Genomic DNA, 20,296 nt, shown 5'->3' with positions numbered 1-20,296 from the left:
ACACCACCTACAATACTCCTTGTCCACACATTTGAGCCCCGTTCATCTCTTTTCCTATCTGGGTCCACATAGGGTTCGCCCCCCCCGTTTTGTCTCATCTTGGGTTGGGCCTGAAACGATGCCCCAGAGGTTGATACAGCTAAAAAGAAAGTGAAAAAGCATAATTTAGCCACTCTCAACAGGAAATGTACCACAAAATGCAACAGATGGCCGAAACATACAAATTTAGCATGTGGGCAAAAGCTGAACATGAGCTCTACCCCTTATTCATGGCCATCACCTTGGTTCGTATGGGCCCTAGATGAACCCCCTTCCATCATTAAGGAACCCATGATTGTCCCAACCCATGGTGGGCGATGAACTGCCCCACCTCAAGGGGGTATCCATTGCTACATATTACACATCATGCTCTCCATCTCTTGGAGCCCCGAGCAATTATCAAGGAAAAAATCGATCAAAGGCAAAAGGCATATGAAAAAGGGTGGAAAAACAAAGGCCGGGGTAACTCACGTACCATGATTTTCTCTCTCCTACATTCATATACCCAGGTGTGGGCTTCCCTTGTTATAGCTACCCAATATACCTTGACATGTGGTCTGGATGTTTCCCCTCCCCTGACTCCATTCTATCATTATATCATTTGTCACCTACCTCTTAAAGGATGCACTATGGACATGCCATCCCCTTGAGAGGTTGAAACCACTTAATAGGGTTCTTGGCTAACCCGCTTTTGAGCTTGGAGACACTTGTACTTGCTAAGGCCCACTATGGAAGGGCATGCCACCATGAAGTGCCCCATTGATCCCATAACTTGTAGGCATTATTACTTGATTATTCTAATGATTTGTTGTATTGGAGGGAAAAGGGACGCATTGGATCTTATACAGGATTGTAGGTGGGTCTTCATTTAGGGCTTGGTCTCCCTATGCGGGGTTCTAGCCCTCCAGAGGGCCACATTGGCACTTGTAGGTGAGCGTTGAGAGCCATGGGTCTCTACCATAGCAGATATTACTTCATAGATCCTACACAACGTTGATTGATTGCTCATGTTCCACCTTTGGATGAGGGTGATGCACCTTGTCCACCATGCCAACAGGCTCCACAGTTGTACCATACACTTGGAAGATGTTCTAGGATGCCTCCCGATGCGAATGGAGGGTTTATGTCATCACTCCAGCCCTTAAAGATGGTTTACATGCATATTTGATCCATTTGGAGACACATGAGGTTGTCCTTGTGCCCCACACCCACTTGGGAGCACCACAGGTTCTTGATTGGATAACAAGGGGCCAACTTGTTGTCCACTATGTTTGCAGTCCTTTTCTTCATCATGGCACCCCTTGGACTTCATCAGGTCTCCTCAAAGGCCCAACAACTCACTTTGATGATCATTCGACCCTCTTGAGAGGCTTATTCATGTATTATTGAGCTATTTGGTGGGCTTGTCACCAAATGTTATTGTTATTTTGCACATTATTTTATTCTAGGGGCTAAATTAGGCCAAAATTAGCCAAATCAAATTCATTAGACATTGTATAAATAGATGATGAGTTGATTCATTCTCTCATCATCACTTGGATTGGATCATATTCTCTTGTGATATTTTCGCTATTCTCTTTGGAGGACGAAATTGGATGGATGGATGAATTTTGATGTTTGGATCTCTTCATTTTTTTCTTGGAGCTTCTATATTGGCATATGATGATGATTGGATATATTTGTTCTCACATGTAAGTTCTCTTTTAATGCTATTTTGTCATTTTCTTATGTCACATGCATGTTGCTGGGGAATTTCGCTATACTAAGCTGAAATTTGCTGCTTTTCTTGTGTGAAATTGTGGAAATTTGTCTTTTTATAGCGTTGCATCATGTCATGGGCCATGTTTGAATAAGTGAATGTTCCTAAAGATATTTTTATCTTGATAAATCATCACATATTGCACATCGAAGTATAAAGACCTTGAAGCAATTGTCCCATGCCCTAATTGCCATGCGAAATTGTTCTAAAGGCCTCCTTGATGAAGTGAAACCATCCCAAACATTGGAATCATCTTGACTCCATTTCTCCCAAAGGATTAGGCACTGGTCCTCCATAGGTGATCACCCTAAAACATATTTTTCTCACCTTTCTCTCTTTCTTTCTAGGTCTAGCCTACATAGGTCACCTAGGGCATCAATTATCTCACAATCTAGCCATCCAAACACTTCGATTTTTGGTCCACAACTGCATTTGAGTTTGCTTTAGAGGCCCTCCAAATTTGAAGCAAATCCGACAGTGGGATCTCAAGATATTGCAAGCCCTAGCTCGAGGACCGTTTCTTGCCCTAAGTTTTTCTTGGCTTTTGACTTCATTTTGATCATTACATTCTATTCCAAGAAGATTTGTCCATTGATCCTCTTCTCTTCCACAATTAGGTCAAGCCCCTCCTTGAGTGACCAATCCCTCTTACTTGACCTAATTTTGGGTCCACTTGGTCCCATGTGGTCCCGCAACTTTTCGAAGATAATCTCACAAAGACCATTTGGAAACCAAGTCTTCACAAGGGTTTTTAGCAATGTTGCGAAAATCGTTATGGGGAAAATATCGGCGAGGGGAAAAAATCGTAATAATCAGGAAAAAATTGTAAAATACAAAAATATTCATTTTTTTTTTCAAATTTTTTAATATCTAAAGCATCTACAACATAAAATAAATACATTGACACATAAATATGATAAAAGAACTAATATATAAGATGTGTAATATCATTTCTAGTGCTACATCACACATAATAGTGAATCATGTTCTGAATAGTAAGTGCTGACTCTTGAGTCCCAACTCAGCTTCAAAATATCAACAAAAAATATAATAATATATCTCATATCATGAGTCATAATGTCATATACAATGAAATGAACCAAATAACTAAAGTCTAATACTACTGATTTCCTCTGCCCTTATTGCGAGAAAATGCAATAGCTTTCCCTTTCCCTCTAGATGTAGATGTCAGTGGAATTGGTAGTGGACTTTGCTGTGCTCTAGAACCTGAAGTAGGGGCTAGAGGAGGTAGACCACGTCCTCTACTGGTGGCAGGGGTAGCCCGGGTAGGTGGTGTCACCTCCTCTCCTGTTGCTCCTCCTCCTCCTCCTCCTACTCCCCCTTTACGCCTTCCACTACCTCTTGCTCTAACCAATCATCGATAGACTCCATGAGAGGCCTCTCGGCCTCAACCCTCAATGGAGCAGTGGTGTCAATCCCATCCAATGAGATGGCCTCCATATCAGGAATCCTCTTAAGTTGCCTCACCCACAATCGAAGATTGTAGTAGACGTAGACCATGTCATTAAGTCGCTGGGACTCCAACCTGTACAAAGATCATAAAATAATAATTATAAAAAAAATATTGTTTAATGAATTCAAAAAATTAATTGGAAATTTGCAATATTTTAAGTTTTAAGTTTAACCTGTTGCGCTTCTTGTTGTGTATTTTTTCAAATACACTCTAGTTGTGCTTGCATCTCGAGGAGCTACATGTTTAGCTGAGGATTCGAATGGCAAACTTTTGTAGATGGGGTACTCTGGCACCATAGATTCTCCACCATGCATATACAACAAAATTACAAATAAAATAAACATAAGAAAAAAAATGAAATTTGAAAGTTGAAGCAAAGTATGAAGTTATGAACTTGAAGAGACAATGAAATTTGAAACAAACTAAAAAATACTTGGCATTTTAGTCGTCCTATTAGTCATAGCCATTTCAAAGCCAAATGTGCCACCTGCCATCTTGTATATCTCCATTTCTTTGGAGATTTTTGCACATTCTGTTGGAGATCACACCATCCTCTAAACACAGGTTAAGAATCCATCCTTGATCTCAGCATCAAATACGAACCGACATGGGTAAGAAGATGCGGGGTTCAGGTAGATCTCTGCAGCATGAATGGGGCGATGGAGTGTGTTGTTCCATCGTTCATCAATCACTTCCCATAGGAGGAAATGTTTCTGAAACCCCTCATCTCCTTTATCATCATAGTAGGCCCGAATGAATTCTTTGGCCCTATCCATGGCCTCATACAAATAGTCCATTGCAGGCTTCTCACCATCAGCTAATCGAAGAACCTTTACCAAAGGTTTAGTAACAGTGCACACCTCCTGCACTCTTGCCCAGAAGTCTTCTTGGTATGAAACTAATCTGCATACGACCTCTCCCTCTGGTTTGCAACTCACTGTGAAAGCACGCCACTGATCTGAAAGAAACATTCTCTTCACATCCCACATAGAATTCAATAGGGATTGAAGAGATATGAAACTGGTGGCAAACCGTGTAATGGTGGGGCGCACCAACTCTTTGTTGTTGGTGAATTTTCTCATCAAGCTAAGCACAGATGCATGATTATATATAAATGCCTGTTATGACTTGGACAACATGTTTTCCACCCACCTCCAAAATAAACACATCCAACAAATCACATAAAGTTTTTGCATCTTTGATATGTGAAGATGCATCAACAGATTTCATAAACATTGTCCCCTTGGGACAACTAACCAAGAAATTTATAAGGGTTCTCCCCTTTTGGTCGGTCCAACCATCTGACATCATAGTGCATCCTGTTTGTGCCCATGATGCCCTAAAATCCTCCAATCTTTTTGGTACAGTCAAACTTTTCATCTTGAAGAATGCGGCCTCTAAAGTCATTATAAAAAGGGATTTTGTACCCTCGGCCAACAGTTGCAATAGCATCAATAGTAGGCTGGAAAAATGGATTATTCCTTGCAACGCTGAAAGGAATATCACTCCAAAGGAGAAACTTGCCCAACAACTTGTCAGCGTGTTATTTCTCATTTTTTTTAAGCATTGAAGTGATAGATGGTTGTGAACCAGGCGTGATTCTAGGAACAAAAAATGATGAGGCAGCTACATGGTTGGTTGTAGACATTGATGCTGAAGTATAACTAGTGCCACGTCCATATTCACCTAAGCCTAACACCCTCCCTGCTAGTTGCTTCTTCATTTTTGCTTTGGCCACTCTCTCTTGCTCTAATTCTTCCAATGATCTCATGGCTCTTTGGATGATTTCCGCATTTGTATTGTCGCAAGACCTTACTTCATGTCCAGGGATTTGTGCAAGGTGATACTTCAATCTATAAACCCCCCCTGACATATGCTGCCCACACAACTTGCAAGACAAGTTCAATCTATGAAACCCTCCATTAGGTTCACCAAATTCCCACAGAGGGTCCAATTTCCTTGGCATGTTTGTAATTTGGTTGAACTCTTGAGTTTTAATGTAAGATGAAGTTTGAACTTTGAAGTTGAACCTATGGCACAATAAGGTTTGCAAGTTCAAAAAAAAAAAAAAAATTACATACATGACACAACACATTGAATTTTTGACAATTTAACAAACAAAAAGACCTCAACTCAATCCAAAATGAACTCTCTCCACTCTATGCAACAAAAATGAAAAAAAAAAACACTATCAAATCCATTCAAAAATCTTTGATAAACAATGGGTTATAGAAACCCAAGCAAAAACAATAAAAAAACTAAAACAAAATGGCCAAATTTGGTGCCCATACCTAGAAACCATGGTTTGCCGGAGAAATTTGATCCAAAGACTAAGTTCTCTTGCTTGGGATGCTAAAATCTCCAAGCTTCCTTCTCCTCTTCCCTAGTAGACGCCTTCTGGGGTTCCTCTCCTCCTCAGCTCTCAATCGACGCCGCTGTCTGTTCAAAATGACAAAAAAATCATGTTTTCCCTTATAAAACGCACTGTCCACCACCCCCATGATAACTTCCCATCGAATCACGATAACTTTGAAATTATCGTGCTTTTTTGAAGTTAGCGCGATTTTTTCGCCGATTTTTTGGAAAAAAAAACCGTGTAGTAATCGGGCGAGTTTATCGGGATTTTGAAAAACTCGCGCTTTTTTCATGTTATCGCGATACTATCGCGATTTTCACAACATTGGTTTTTAGGACTAGGTCCCTCCTTTACAAAGCTTATTTGCAAAAGCTAACCCTTGAAACTCCCTTGGCCCTTCTTAGAGAGCCTTACACCTTGCTCCCAAGCAAGCAAACCATACAATTGAGTCTCTTTCATGAATAGGCCTTAGGAATCTCTCCTTATCTCTTAATGGATTGATCTTTCTAGTGATTCCCTTTATACCAGGCATCCTCCCATCGGTGAAAGTCCGTAAAGAGCTGGGAGAGCTGGGAACTTTAGCTGAGGTGACATTGGGCTATTGCTCCATTGTTTCCCTTGACCTAGTAGTTGCCCTTTAGGATCCCCTCCTAGGACCCCTGCTAGTTTGAGCGGTAGCAATACCTATAGTGGCAAGTTGCCTTGATGACAGCTTAGTCCCTGTTGGGAGGATACCTTAGCAGTTTTGGTATCCCTAGCATTGCGTATGCCGTTGTACTCTTCTTAGAACATTTCGAATTGAGGTCAACCTTGTACTGGTTGAACAATTCTAAATACATCCCTAGTTAAGAAGGATGGTGAGAAATGTAACTAGTATTTGTCTTCATAATTGTTGTCTAGCTCATGACATAATTCTTATGTATTTGTCAAAAAGAAAGAAAAAGAAAAATTACTATAAAGAACAAAAGAAAATTATTTTTATAAGCATGGGTTTCATGCTCAATTTATTTTGTTTCTAGGTCTAAGCACCCATTGTGTGCTTCTAGCGTTTGTGTCATGAGTCATAGTCCTTGTCATCTTGTATTAGACCCTTCTTGGGCTTATTGTGTCAAAGAAGAAATTTATTTTTGTGTCGAAAATGTATGTTGTGCCTCCACCAAGTTGACCTCAAGTGCAGTCAAGTCGGCCTCATTGAAGGGATTCGACCACCTTGAAGAGACTATAAATAAGTTGGGCATTTGACCTATTGTGGCATCCATCCAAGTGAAGTTTGATCTGCAATAAAAAGGAAGTGCGAAGGCCTAAAGAAGGAGCAAAAAAGACTTGCAGAAGAAGAAACCCTAGCAAAGGAGAGGAGCTAATTTTCTCCTTTTTTTTGGCTCACACGTGCGAGATTCTTGGTTGTAGGAAGGGGCCGAAATTGTAGGTTTGTAGTAGAGGCCGAAATCTATTATTGATGCAGTATTGAAGAAGGTTGACTCTTGTTGACTAGAAGCTGATCTTTGTCATCTTGGAAGGACTATCTTGGGAGGCTGACTTGGTGTTTTGGAGGAGGTCTTTGTCTTGGTTGTCTCATTTGATTTGGTTCTAAAGGAAGAGGAAATTTTTTGGGTTTTCTCTTAGAAGAGGGGTTTTGCCCTGGATGAGAGCATACATCCTTCCTCTTTGTTGTTTTGATCTTCATGCATTTATGTTTTGGTAGCTGGTTGACAATAAAAAAATAAAAGAAGACATAAAAGAAGTTAATAAGATTGCAAAGAAATCGCAAGTACTTATCAAGAGAAGAAAATCTTTCCGCCTTTCTGATTTTCTAACAATCTCCACCAAGGTACCTCAAGCCATACTCCATTGTGCCCTGTAAGTATCTAAGCACATGCTTTGTTGCGATCCAATGCACCTACTTCAACTCCACCATGTACTGACACAAGGTGTTCACAGCATAACAAATGTCTACTCGAGTGTTGCCCAGATACATCAATGAACCAATCAATTGCCTATACTGTTAGGAATCTGGCAACCTCCACTCTGAAGTATCCACCTTCTTCAAGTCGGTCATCATTGAAGTAGCCTTAGAGCTACGGTCAATCCCTCTTGATCTCTTCCAAACCTTAAGCCCAAGAAGGTAATGTAACAACCCAATGTCTTTCATCTCAAATTCAGTTTCCAAACTTGATTTGCACTCAACAATCAACTTCTTTGCCCATGTAAGAATCAAATCATCCACATAGAGCACCAATATGAGTGGCTCATATCCAACTAGTGTGAAGTATAGGTTGGAATCTGCTTCACTCTTGGTGAATTCCATGCTTTGCAAATAGTTGTCTATCTTGGAGTACCATGCCCTCAGCGCTTGTTTGTGTCCACACAAGGCTTTCTTAAGCTTGCATACATGTGACTCTTTCTCATGTACCTCAAACCCTTATGGTTGCTTTACATATAACTCTTCCTGCATAACTCCATTGAGGAATGCTGTCTTCACATCCATCTAGTGAATCTTCCGCCCCATCTCTGAAGCAATAAATATCACTACTCGGATAGAAGAGTATTTGGTAACAAGAGCAAAAGTCTCCTTGTAGTTTACCTCATATTACTAAGAGAATCCTCAGGCCAAAAATCTTTCCTTGTACTTCTCCACATTGCCATTAGTTGCATGCTTGATTTTGAACAACCACCTAGAATTCACCACTAACTTCCTTATTTGTCTTAGCACAATCTCCCAAACATGATGGAGTTATGTTTCTCCACCATGGCATCTCTCCATACCTGCTGGCTAGCTTCTTCCTCAAAGTTGGAAGGCTTTGATTGTTGAATTTTTATAACTATGGTCAGTGTTCATAGTTAATATTTTTGGTCCTTGATGTACTTGTAACATTATTTTGTAAAACATGCTCTTCATGCTTTGTCAAAAGAAAAACTATAAAAGTATGTTCTTCATGCTCATTTCAAAAGAAATTTAAATTTTTAAAAATAAAATTTCTGGCTCCAAAAGAAGCCAAGTTGGCCCAACCCCCATTGGCACCCTTTCAGCCAGCAAGAAGAGTATTTATAAGTCAGACTCAGTCTCCTCTCATGGCAATTCTTATCTCTATCTTGAAGACAATTCACATAATCTGAGGTAAGAAAAAGGACAAATCTGAGGTTTGAAGGACAGATTTAAAGGATCAAATATTTGTGTTAGTAATTTTATTAAGTGATCGAAATTCTGAGGAAATTCTTTGTGCTAGACCAAATTTCTCTGTGCTAGACCTGGAACTTTCATTTTGACAACCTTTAATTCCATTCTTATCATTTTCCTCCCTTTGTGAGCTGAAAGGAGAGACAATCGACATTTGATTTTGGAACTCCCCCCGTTCAGGTATAGGAGAGTTTCACCATCTTCATTTTACTGTAGAAGTTGTCTTCATGTGAGACTGAATCCTTCGGTGACACATAGACAGCTGTTTGACTGTAGATGACCACTTCCAAGGATCAATCCATGCATAATTGAGCTTCACTCTGGGTGGTTGATTTCGCTTGCAGCATCTTTCGGATGAATGATTTTTCTTGCCATAATGGTGACAAGGATGGAGGTCAAAGCATTTAGTCTCCATATGGCCATTTTGCTTACAATGATTATGCTTAATCAAATTCTGAGCATTGTTGAGAGAACCAACAATTACAAACTGAACTGGTTTTGAGAAATTTGGAACAAACAAAGTGTTTTCTTTGTTGTATCCTAGGCCATGTCGATCTTTGTAGAAGGAGATTTCTTCCCAAGTTTTGATCACTTTCTTGGAAAGACTATCCTGCTGTTGTTCTTCATATTTGCTGTTGCTACTAACATTCTGTCCTTGATTTATTAAACCTTTTGTATCACACTAGGCATCAAGCATTAATAGTTCATCTGTTTGACATGCTGCATCAAACTGATCAATTTGATCTTTGGTACTACTTGTTGCATCATTAAGTAGTACAACTAGTTGGTTGAGAATCGAGATCACTTGTGTCACAACTTATGTCAACCTGATTGATTAGTTCATCTGTGTCACAACTTATATCAATTTGCTTGATTAGATCATCTGCGCTGCAACTTTCATTAATATGTTGAATAAGATCATTTGTATCACAACTTCATTTGTTGACTGGATGAGGTCTTCTATGTCACAACTTGTGTCTGTCTTCTCTGCACATTGTGCATCTAGTAAATCTTGCTTTTCACTTAACTTAATTTGAAGTGCATGAATGAGTTTTTCTTTCACTTCGAGCTCAATTTGAAAGTCTTTCGCTGCTTCTAATGTACTGGTCATTTGATTAAGGTTTGACTTTGCTTCAACTTCCATTCCAATATTTCAATTGTGTTCTGTAACTCATGATTGCAATCTTTCAACTCTTTAATCTCCAGTTTTGCACTTTGAAGACGTTTTCCTCCTTTACCCATTATGAGTTTTGACACGCTCGCTTGTACTGGCTTGCTTGCTTGCTTGATTTTGCTTGATGGTTGCTTGTAACACTTGTGGGATTTGAAGATCTCACTCACTTGAATTCTTGAACTTGTGTGCCTGATTTAGTTTATCAATGGAATGGTTGAACTCACGCTCGCTTGAACTTTGTGAATGCTTTAATCAGCTTGACGTTTGCTTGAAATTTTTGTTAACAATTGAACGCACGCTCGCTTGAATTTTGTACTAGGATGAGGGTGTCGGATACCACCGAAAATGCACCCAATGTTTACAATGACAAGTTCAAATGATATTGGCTCGGTTGAAGAGAATTGACTCACTTTACCTCCTATAAATTGACAATTTGGGCGTCGGTTTCGACTGAGAATGCACCCTTACAATTCAACTCAATTTGAATTTGATTACAAGATAACTTACAACTTCTGATTTGCAAGTTACAATTTTGTTTTGAGTGGACTTTTACAAAAAAGTTGCAAGTGCATTTTCCAAAAGTTTGATGTTGAATTGATGCAAATGTTGTTGATGTAGATGATTGTTAATGTAGATGACAACTTCATTAACTTGATTGCCTTGAGTGAATGATGTTGAATTGCTTGTTGATGTAGAATCGTTTTTGAATGCTGATGTTGAAAAGCTTGATTATATGTTGCAATTGCTTGATTGCTTGTAGTTTGCTTATTTAAGATTGATTACATGAGCTTGAATGGAATTGATTATGTGCATGCATTGCCTTAATTTGATGTGTACTTCACATGTACCATATTAGAAGGATAGTGTCAAAACTAGACACAAAACAAAAACAATATCAAGAATCATGCGCGATCACAAACACACTCACGGTGTACCTAAAATCCCCTTATTCAATTTCGGGCGGATCTAGGACACTTCAACACCACACAAAAAATATGTCTTTATTAAGTATTGAAGTACATCAACCTTCACAACATTATCGTTGAGACTTCTCAAGTAATGAGAATCCCACGCTCGCAAACTTTGGAAGCAAAATGTCTTCAGAAACTGGATGTTCACTGACTCAATATTTCTGAAAGTAAACCATTACTTTGAATTACAAGAATGACTTTCTCTTAAAAAAAATCTCTTTATCACTCCAAAAAGTAAAAAAATAATTTCACCTTATTACTCCAAAATAAAAAAATTTACATTTATCACTCCTCACCTTATATCTCCACATCTTATTTCTCCATTAAAAAATTTCATTAAATCTTCCATGACTCCAAACATAAAATTTATACACCTTATCTCTCCAAAAACACTTTAACTAATTTATGCCCACTTAAAACTCAAACATATTAAAATCCCCACTTCACATTACACCACTCATTCTTTCTTATGCATAAGGTTTAAGAAAAATACAAGTAAAAAAAAAGGGTTATAAACTCACGTTTTGGAAATGCACTTTTTCCCATGCATAAAACCTTTAAAATATTACTCCATTAAGAGTGCTTTAAAAAGTTTTGACTTTGGAGATTTGATCTACGTGATGGAGGAGAAAGCTCGAATAGTTGGAGGAGGGCATTCACTTCAACCGCATGCATTGAATCAACACATCAATGCTTCAATGCAGCTGTTACGCTGATCAGTCAAATGGATCAGAAAAAACAACGATTTGCGTTGAACTATGTCCATGATTTAATAGGTTTGTAATTTGATGCCAAGCTTTTAGTTCAGCTATAGCTTCATGCATTTCTTTCCTGAGTGAGAAACAATGGCGCCAACAAAGAGATGAACCCAACTATATCCTTAGCTAAAGAAGCAAGGCCATAGCATTAATCCTTCTACGCCCAAGGATAAACAAAGAGGCAGGGCTTTGCTACAAAAAATGCAAGTCACTTCTAGGTATTGCACTCAGAGTGCAACCCATATGGAATGTTGACTACAACGCTGACTACACTTGGATTGTCTCGAAGATCCTTGGTGCACAGTTGAACCTCTTCTTCTCAGATTCAAAATTTTCACGTAGGAAGAGATGAAATGACTGTCAAGATGTTCAAGAATACTTTCTAGTTTCGTTTTCTTTCAATTTTCTACAACCTTGGGAGGAAACCATTGCAAATATGGGACGAAGAAATTGTAAATCGACAGATTAAAAGGTTACAAGATGAGGACATTACCAGCTTGTCGAAAGGTACACCGCCACTCATTGTTTGTCCATTTGATGTAAATGGTCCATCAACCATAAAACCGCCATAATTCTTGTTCAGTAGACCACAAAAATACTCAACTCATTACCTTCCGTCGATCTATGTAGAGTATTTGTTCTTTTGATATTTGACCCACATTAATTAATTATTAAATTATGAAGTTCACTCTTACTATATCAATCTCCAAACTATATTGCCACGAGAATTCTATTGTTCTAGAGAGGATCTCTGGTCTATGAATCAAATCAGATGACGACCTTTCTATGGATTTTGCTGTCAATCCAGATTAGGGGTTTATATTTCATAGCCCTGTCAAGCGACTTTTTGCAATGGGAGTTTTTCTTTAGCACAGGTTCCTTCCTTCAACACCATTGTTATGGTAAATGTAATCCGCTGCCTTTTGGCCACTGATATGTCCAATATTTCAAGAAACTCGAGATCTCCCAGGGACTCCGAGATTGTGCCCTTCAAATAGGCATCCACTGAATTACCAAGTACGAGCCCTGACAACACAAGCCCCTCGATGCGTTTGGTTTGTGTATTGCAGGATACCCTCGGCCAGTGGCAGCAGTTGGTGCCCACTCGGATCTTTCCATGTCTCTATGGCTTCATGCACAGGATAGTCAAACTGCTCCATCGACTTTGGGATTACATGCAAATTGACGACCCTCTTCATCAAGTCCCTGGCCTTAAGGCCACCATGACACAATGCAAACAACAGTCTCTCAATCCCAAAGAGAAAAACCGTGTGCTCTGATACCACAATGAAGGATTTACAATAAACATACGTTAAAATATCAAAGACATAAAAAACTAGACATGGCGGAAAATGCCTCAACCTTGATGTATTCCTCACATTCTCTGTAATGTACTGTACAAATAATGATAAAAATACAAATAAGTACATTAGGAAGTTTGTTTCAAGATAGTGCGTCTATACACTAATCTCTCAACCATACACTAATCTAGGAGCCTAACTAGTTGGAGAGAATATCTCAACCAACTAGGCCTAAGCTGGCTCCTAACTATGAGGAACAAACCCAATCTAGAAAGGTAGGATTAAATCCTAACTTTCATGATTTTAATTAATTTAATTATTTGGACTTAGAATTGTTTTAACATATGAGAGTGAGGCTAACAAAAATTCTCTGTGCTAGATTGAATTTCTTTGTGGCAAGAGCAAATCTCTGTGACAAGACGAAATCTTTGTGGAGCGACCGAGTTATGTGGAAGGCAGAAGGCAAAATTCCAAGAATACCTAATCAGGCACAAATTCTGTGGGCAGATGACTTGACTAAGATGGAGTTGGACTAGGTTTGAAAAAGTCTTTTTGATGGTCAGTTTGACCTTGTCTATGACTAGGATGTCTAGGTGTATGTCTGTTGAAATGAATTTTTTTTGTAAGGAAAAGGTTGCTAGGTTTTTCCCCCATGTGGGTTTTCCCAGGGTAAACTCTTGTGTTCTTATATGTGTCTCTTTATGATCCTCTAGCATTTTTGCTTTATTGTTGATATTGCTCTGTGTAATTGCTTTATGATGAAAAAGATAACAAGAAAAATATTAATCTAACTGAAACCATAAGAAGTAATTATCAATGTAGAGGGTGCCCTAAAAATCAACACTGAGTCTATGATGCTGGTCATAAAAGCCATATATGTTAGAAACTTCCGTGGAGGTTTGCTCTCCCTAAATGTGGTGCAATATTTCATTACACTTAATAACCATAAAAGATATTCAAGTACAAAGAGTTAGGCTGAGTTCTATAAGAGAAGCCAATTTCCACATAACTGATGATGAAACAATGAGAGAGGTGATCCTCTATTTATATGAGGTCCACCTCTACTAATGTATGATTAAAAGCCCATAAACAAGTTTGATTTTTGAGTGGACAAAAAGTAAAATTGGGTTACAAGCCAAGCTATTAGCTTGACAATAAGACATGCCAAAAAAAGCCCACACGTGTGAGCCGTAAGCCTAAAAGAGAGATGATGTCATGCCCTTTAAGGGCTCCAAATGCTCCATCAAGGCAAAGGCAAGGCTGAAAATGTCTCCAAGCATCATGATCATCCTCCATTTGAGGAAAATTCCCAAATCAAGCCTTAAAGCAACTCCAAGGGTCCAAATTCCAGTTGTGGGTGCCACACGTCATCTCCATGGGTGCTAACTGGGCATTGTGGTGGCTCCTCTCTCCAACATTGGGGCTCCATCAAGTGCAACATGCGCTCCTCATTCATCTTGGGGGATGACCATCCTCATTCGGGCCTTGGATCATAACATGCCCATCAAGTAGTGTCAAGGCCAAGCTAGGGGCATGCTAGGTCCATTGGTACATCATTAAGAACCCTTGATGCTAAGCAAGAGAAGCTCAACATTTTGGCTCCTAGGGGTGCTCTGGGATGTATATCAATTGGTTAAGGCATCAAAAAGCCCAATGCTATGCCAAAAGTGGGCAACACTCCATTTGCCAAGTCATCATGCTCTTTGAAAATGTGGTGCATGGCGTGGGAATCATGTGGAGTAGGGTGCACTCAAGGTCTTCGTTGCTCTGGACCACTTGGAAAAACCAACCTGTTGTCCACAATTTTGTCAACAGTGCAACAAAGCAGAGTGCAATTTTTTTCAAAGATCGAAGTCATCTGCCAGCATAAATATGTCATTGTAAACCCAATTTTTGCAAGTTTTTTATTGTAAATGATGCTAGTATGACCATTTAATTATGTAACAACACCTAGGTAAGCCTCTGATTTTGGCAAAGGATTCCATCGTAGGAAATTTTTTAACCTTTCCAAATTATGTGTGTTTCTAAACACATATAATCGGCAGAGTTTTTCTTTCAGCTCAAACCCCAAAGCTAGGGTGGAATTTGTTGACAAGGTCTTAGGTGAGTCCTAGTGTTATATTGAGTCTATTGTAAACTTGTCTTTTTTAGTTTCTAGTACTTTTTATAATTGTTGACTCTTTCATATTTATTATGATATTTTTGTAAACAATATATTACAATTTAAGTTTGGAGTTTGAAGTTGGCAATTATAACTCATTGGTAATCAATTATGAATATGATGCTTCGTGAAAGTTGAAAGTGTAAACATTTCATTTCACGTTTGATATTCTTTGTTATAGTTTGGTCATGGTAATGGTTACAAGTACAACTTTAGTGATGACAAATGTTATATATTGAATTTTGAAAGCTTGAAGCTTTAAGATTCTTTGTTATAGTTTGGTAATGGTAATGGTTACAAGTACAACTTTAGTGATGACAAATGTTATATATTGAATTTTGAAAGCCTGAAGCTTTAAGATTGATGAATCATGAGACTCGATATGTTGTAATATGTAACTTGTGGACATGTGGTTGATGAAGATTATAACTTCTAGATGATTGATGTTATATGGCTTAATCCATGTTTTTATGCTTTTTATATCTAATTCATCATTCTACATGCTTTTGTTGGCATATATGCATCAAAATATATAAAAATATATATTATGTAAAAATTCGCTCCTGACCCAGGAGCTTTTGAAAATGTCGCTCCTTGCTCCCGCTCCCAAGCAGCCCTGGTTGGGAAAATCTGGTGGGCCAAGTCCATGAGTGCACATCTAAAAAGGCCAATCCCTAAATATATGGGGACAGAACCATAAAACCTAGAGAGAAAAAACAATTGTGGCCATCTGTGATAGATCAAAGATCTACAGAGTGAAAAATTCTTTGACATCGTGCACATATGAGAAGATTGGGATCAGTTTCTCTTAGGGATATATAACCCTAATAGCTGCATTTATATTTATTATTTGGCCCTGCAATGTAGTAGGAGTGAATGAAGAGAGTAAGGGACACTAAGCGTTGTGATAATTAAGTAGAAGCCTTTGAGCCAAACACTACAGGAGTCTCAGAAATGTAAAACAACGCAATTAATTGTTGTATTTTTCTTTATGTTGTTTCTGTTATGATATAGAAGCAGTATTACATGGGGATGCAGTCCCGCAGCCGCAGGTGAGTGGTGTGCCCTCCTCACTTCTCATGCTTTTAGGATGAGGAAACTAACTGGGAAACATTTCACAGACCTGCTTGTGTTTGCTAATTTTATATTATTCTACTCATTTTCTGGGGCCTTGGACTAACTATATCTTGATTATATGCATAAGATTTCTTGTATGATTTTGTCTGGTTTGTTTCTGTCTGGGTGCAAACTTGAATTTGATGAGAAAAAAAAATGGAGAATCTTTTAGAGCAGCTTCTCTAACTTACTGAAATTTGCAGGTTATTGATGGGTTAAAGAAAATTGTAGATGGAGATTTTGTTGACGATCTGAAATCATTGAGACAACATATTTTGGGAAATCCCCAAACAGTTGTTTTAAGTAATACTTATGCTGGAATGTCTACCACCCTAGCTCAATACCTCCTCAAGGACCCTATACAAAGGGTGTCAGAGGATAAATCTATTGCTCTCCAGAGTGCCTGCATTACTCAGTCTGTTTCCATTTTTATATCAGAAGAAAGAAAAGTAGAGAAGGTATGATTTGTTTTGTTGTTTTTCTGTTTTAAAAAGACATGTTAATGAAGAAGTTCTAGGCATGTCTATTTTAAATGTTTTTCCCAGAATGAAATATTGATGCAGGGACATATGTTTCTAAATTCTTATTGCTTAAAGTATTTTTTCTTGAATATTCATACTGCTTACATTTTGTAGTATACAGAATTTTCAAAGAAGGCCTCATATGACCAATGGAGTTTCTACATTGCTTTGCCCAAGCGTAAATTTTTTCAAATTCTGCCATTCTATTTTACTTTTAGGCAAAGTATATATCCAGTAAGCAAGCCGCAAATGAGATCAAAGTGTGCAGTGTAGACTGAAACAGATGAGGGTCCTCAGTAAGTTGTATTGCCATTGATTACCATCATCAACATTTGAATGCTGTCAATATTGTTATGAACTACCCTGCAGGAAGACTATGTGGCAGACAATGCTTCAGTCAAATCAAGACCTAGAAACAATGATCAGTACACAGTCACCAGCAATGTTGAAATCAAAAGGGAAGGAAGGATCAAATGGATCCACCAACAAAACCTACAACCTGCAATAAAAGAGAGAACAGCACTTTCGGTGTCTTATAGAGAGTTATGCCAAACAAAATATGTCAGTGTTGAGAGGGTAAAGAATCAGTCACTTTATGAATGAATCTGGCATTTCAAATCACTCGTGAGGTGTGCATTATACATTATGAAGGAGGTGGGGCATCTGACCCCATGAGGGGATTATGGGCCCATATAAATTCCTAGGTTTGCCTTGGCCACCTAGAATAGTATAAAATAAAGCAATGTTCCACCAAGATTTTGGGGCATGGGGATGTGGGAGCAGCGAAATGCACTTTGGGGACATGTGGGGACACCCCCAAAATTTTGGGGAATGCCAATGGGGATTGGGGGATGTTGGGGTCCCTTGTATAGGGGACCTTGTCTCTAAAAATAAATAAAACAATAAAAATCCCAACATTAACAATTCCTCTCATGTAAATACAATAATAATTCATCACTGTACAATGTAAATTCAAATATGTAAATGGTACAAATTCAATTCATTAATCACCATATATTTGATATTATCATATTTTGCATTGAATCAATGGTACATGGAGATTAAAATTTCAAAGTTATAGTTTATAACAAAATGAAAAACATTGATTTAGATTCTATCATTCTAAATAGTACTAAGTACATAGTAAATTAAAATTACTCAAAAATATTAAATAATCAAAGACATTGTCATTAGAATCTAGAGTCAAAGCTGAACATTAACAATGGAGAATGGAAATTAGGAGTAACTTAAAAAAGTCAACAACAAATGAGCGTCAAGGTGTCAATGACATTGACTGGTCCTTTGCATCCTTCTGATTTATGGAGTTGTGTTAGCACATATTTTTACCCCTTCGAAAATTGTATTATTTGATGAATCTAGGAAATATTCACCCCTAGTGTCACGTGCAAACTTCTGTCTTCATCCAGGCTGGTGCTTGCCAAACACAAAGGGGTGTCCTTAGTCTTGCATACACTGTTAGAACCTAAAAATCTGCAAAATCGTATAGAAAAAACAGCATGCAATGAATGTTTGACCAGCAAGTTAGTGGCCAAAAGAGTTTCTAAAATACTTCGTGTTTTAACCTCCAGTGTCAGCTTTTAAATGGAAGATAAAATAGACAGAAAACACATTTACATGGCAGATTTAAACCAATGAAAATGGCACATAAGCTTTTAAAATATTGTATAAAATAAACATTAATACATCAATCAGCCCAGAGAGATGACTGTTAGAGAACCGATAACAATGATATTCGGAGACAATAGAGTAAAAGCTAGAAGAGAGAGAAGATGGAGACAAAGAGACAGAATATGCTGCTGCTGCTAAAGAAAATTCACCAAACCAATAGCTCACACCTGTATATATAACCCTTCAACTCCTCCAATGCGCAATAGGGAATAAGGAAGTTGAATTCCTCATGCAAAGAGGATCAATGCACACTAGAAAGTGATATAGAATCAACTCGGCATCCAACTGAGACTAAACCGGAGGAAAAACTAACTGAAGTGGCCAATGCTTAAGTTCCACTGAAATAGCTTTGAGTTGTCACAAGATAAAATTATCCTCGAGTATATTTTGAGTAATTTGAACTAAGATAAAAATATCCTTGAAGTAATTTGAGCTAATTCGAATTAGATAAAATTATCCTTGAGGTAATTCTGGGTAATTCGAAGTAGGATAAAAATATCCTTGAATACAAATTATTCTAGATCTAAACTTGGTAAATTCGAACTAGTATAAAAGTATCCATGGAGTATTTTGGGCTAATGTGCATTAGTTCACCGGGATGTGCTTTTTTATCCATTGAGGAGAGAATGTAGTGAAGTGGAAAAAAGGGTGTGAGTTGGAGGGGATAAAAAAGGTGAGATGCATGCAAATTAAGGTGGGAAAACCCAATACACATTAGGAGAGAGAAAATAGATTTGAGGAAATAAAAAATAAACTGCAACCAATGCAACATCACACCTTGATCCATTCATGCACTTTGACTGCTCTAGAAGCCTTTCAATTTACCCATGCACTTTGCCACATCACTGGTGACTCATCTGTGGGATCAAATCTCATCACTTGTCCATTGCATAAGTTGCCACATTATTAAATTCTGAACCTAGCACTTGGCAATTAACTCCTAGTAGATTTATCACATATCTACTGAATAAAAGCACAACTAGGTTTGTAACACAATTAGTCCATTGAAGCACAATTACACAACTAATCTCAATCACATGTGACACATACAAAAGCTGCCCAATCAATAGTTATTCATTAAAGTAATAATCTGAACCTACTTGGACTCTCGTCTTAGGATAATGGCTCAACTGAGGAATTTACAAATACAACATACCCTGGATCTAATCCAACTAATTAGGCCGTAGATGTGTCCTTGATCTGCTTCGCTGATCTAGATCTCCTATGTCGCACCCCTGCACCTTCCTCGAACCCGACACACTTACTATCTCACTCTCACTTGAGAAAATCTCTTTTTTCAGTGGCTTGTGATGCTATATAGTGTGTCATTCTCCTCTCCTTAGCCTTGCTTTTGTAAATTCACATTGAGCTAAATCCTTAACCTTAATCTCAAAAGTGATGGATGGTTGAGATTAGATTTTTTCTTGCTTGAGATCAAAGATTGAGATTAAGATAAATACTTTTCTTTTCCTAAGTTTCTTGAGGTCAATAGCCAACGTAATTAATTTTGTGCTTTTCTTAAGTTAGGCTAAGTTACAATAGCAAGTTACTAAATACTTGAGCAAGTGTCCTAAGGAGACTTTGGGTGAATTCTGCTTGCCTAGACACTTAGGCTTGTGAAGAAGTACTTTCCTGAGCTACAAACATCAAGACTCCCTCTTAGAAAGGAAGGATACTTTTGCCACTTGGAACTGGCTTTGATCTAGCATCTACTACCATAGCTGCTCCCTTGCTACCTGATTCAAAATCATCCTTGAAGGCCTGCTCCCTTTGGACTTGTTCCTAGAAGTCTCCTACCCCTG

General features: G+C 38.2%; 1 protein-coding gene across 1 annotated transcript in view; it reads left to right on the top strand.

The window, feature by feature from the left end:
• Positions 1-20,296, top strand: part of LOC149218539 (P-loop containing nucleoside triphosphate hydrolases superfamily protein) — a 254,923-nt gene that overhangs the window by 132,164 nt on the left and 102,463 nt on the right. Inside the window, exon 5 of the mRNA XM_089384086.1 lies at positions 16,488-16,742. Within this exon, the coding sequence (XP_089240212.1) occupies positions 16,488-16,742 (255 nt within the window). The remainder of the gene's footprint in view (positions 1-16,487; positions 16,743-20,296) is intronic.

The sequence above is a fragment of the Pinus tabuliformis genome, chromosome Q (assembly GCF_031772625.1).
Source record: "Pinus tabuliformis cultivar Carrire ecotype Pingquan chromosome Q, CPIR1, whole genome shotgun sequence".
NCBI classification, from domain to species: Eukaryota; Viridiplantae; Streptophyta; class Pinopsida; order Pinales; family Pinaceae; genus Pinus; species Pinus tabuliformis.
The sequence above is the reverse complement of the archived record's forward strand: the minus strand, read 5'-3'. Positions and strand labels throughout refer to the sequence as shown.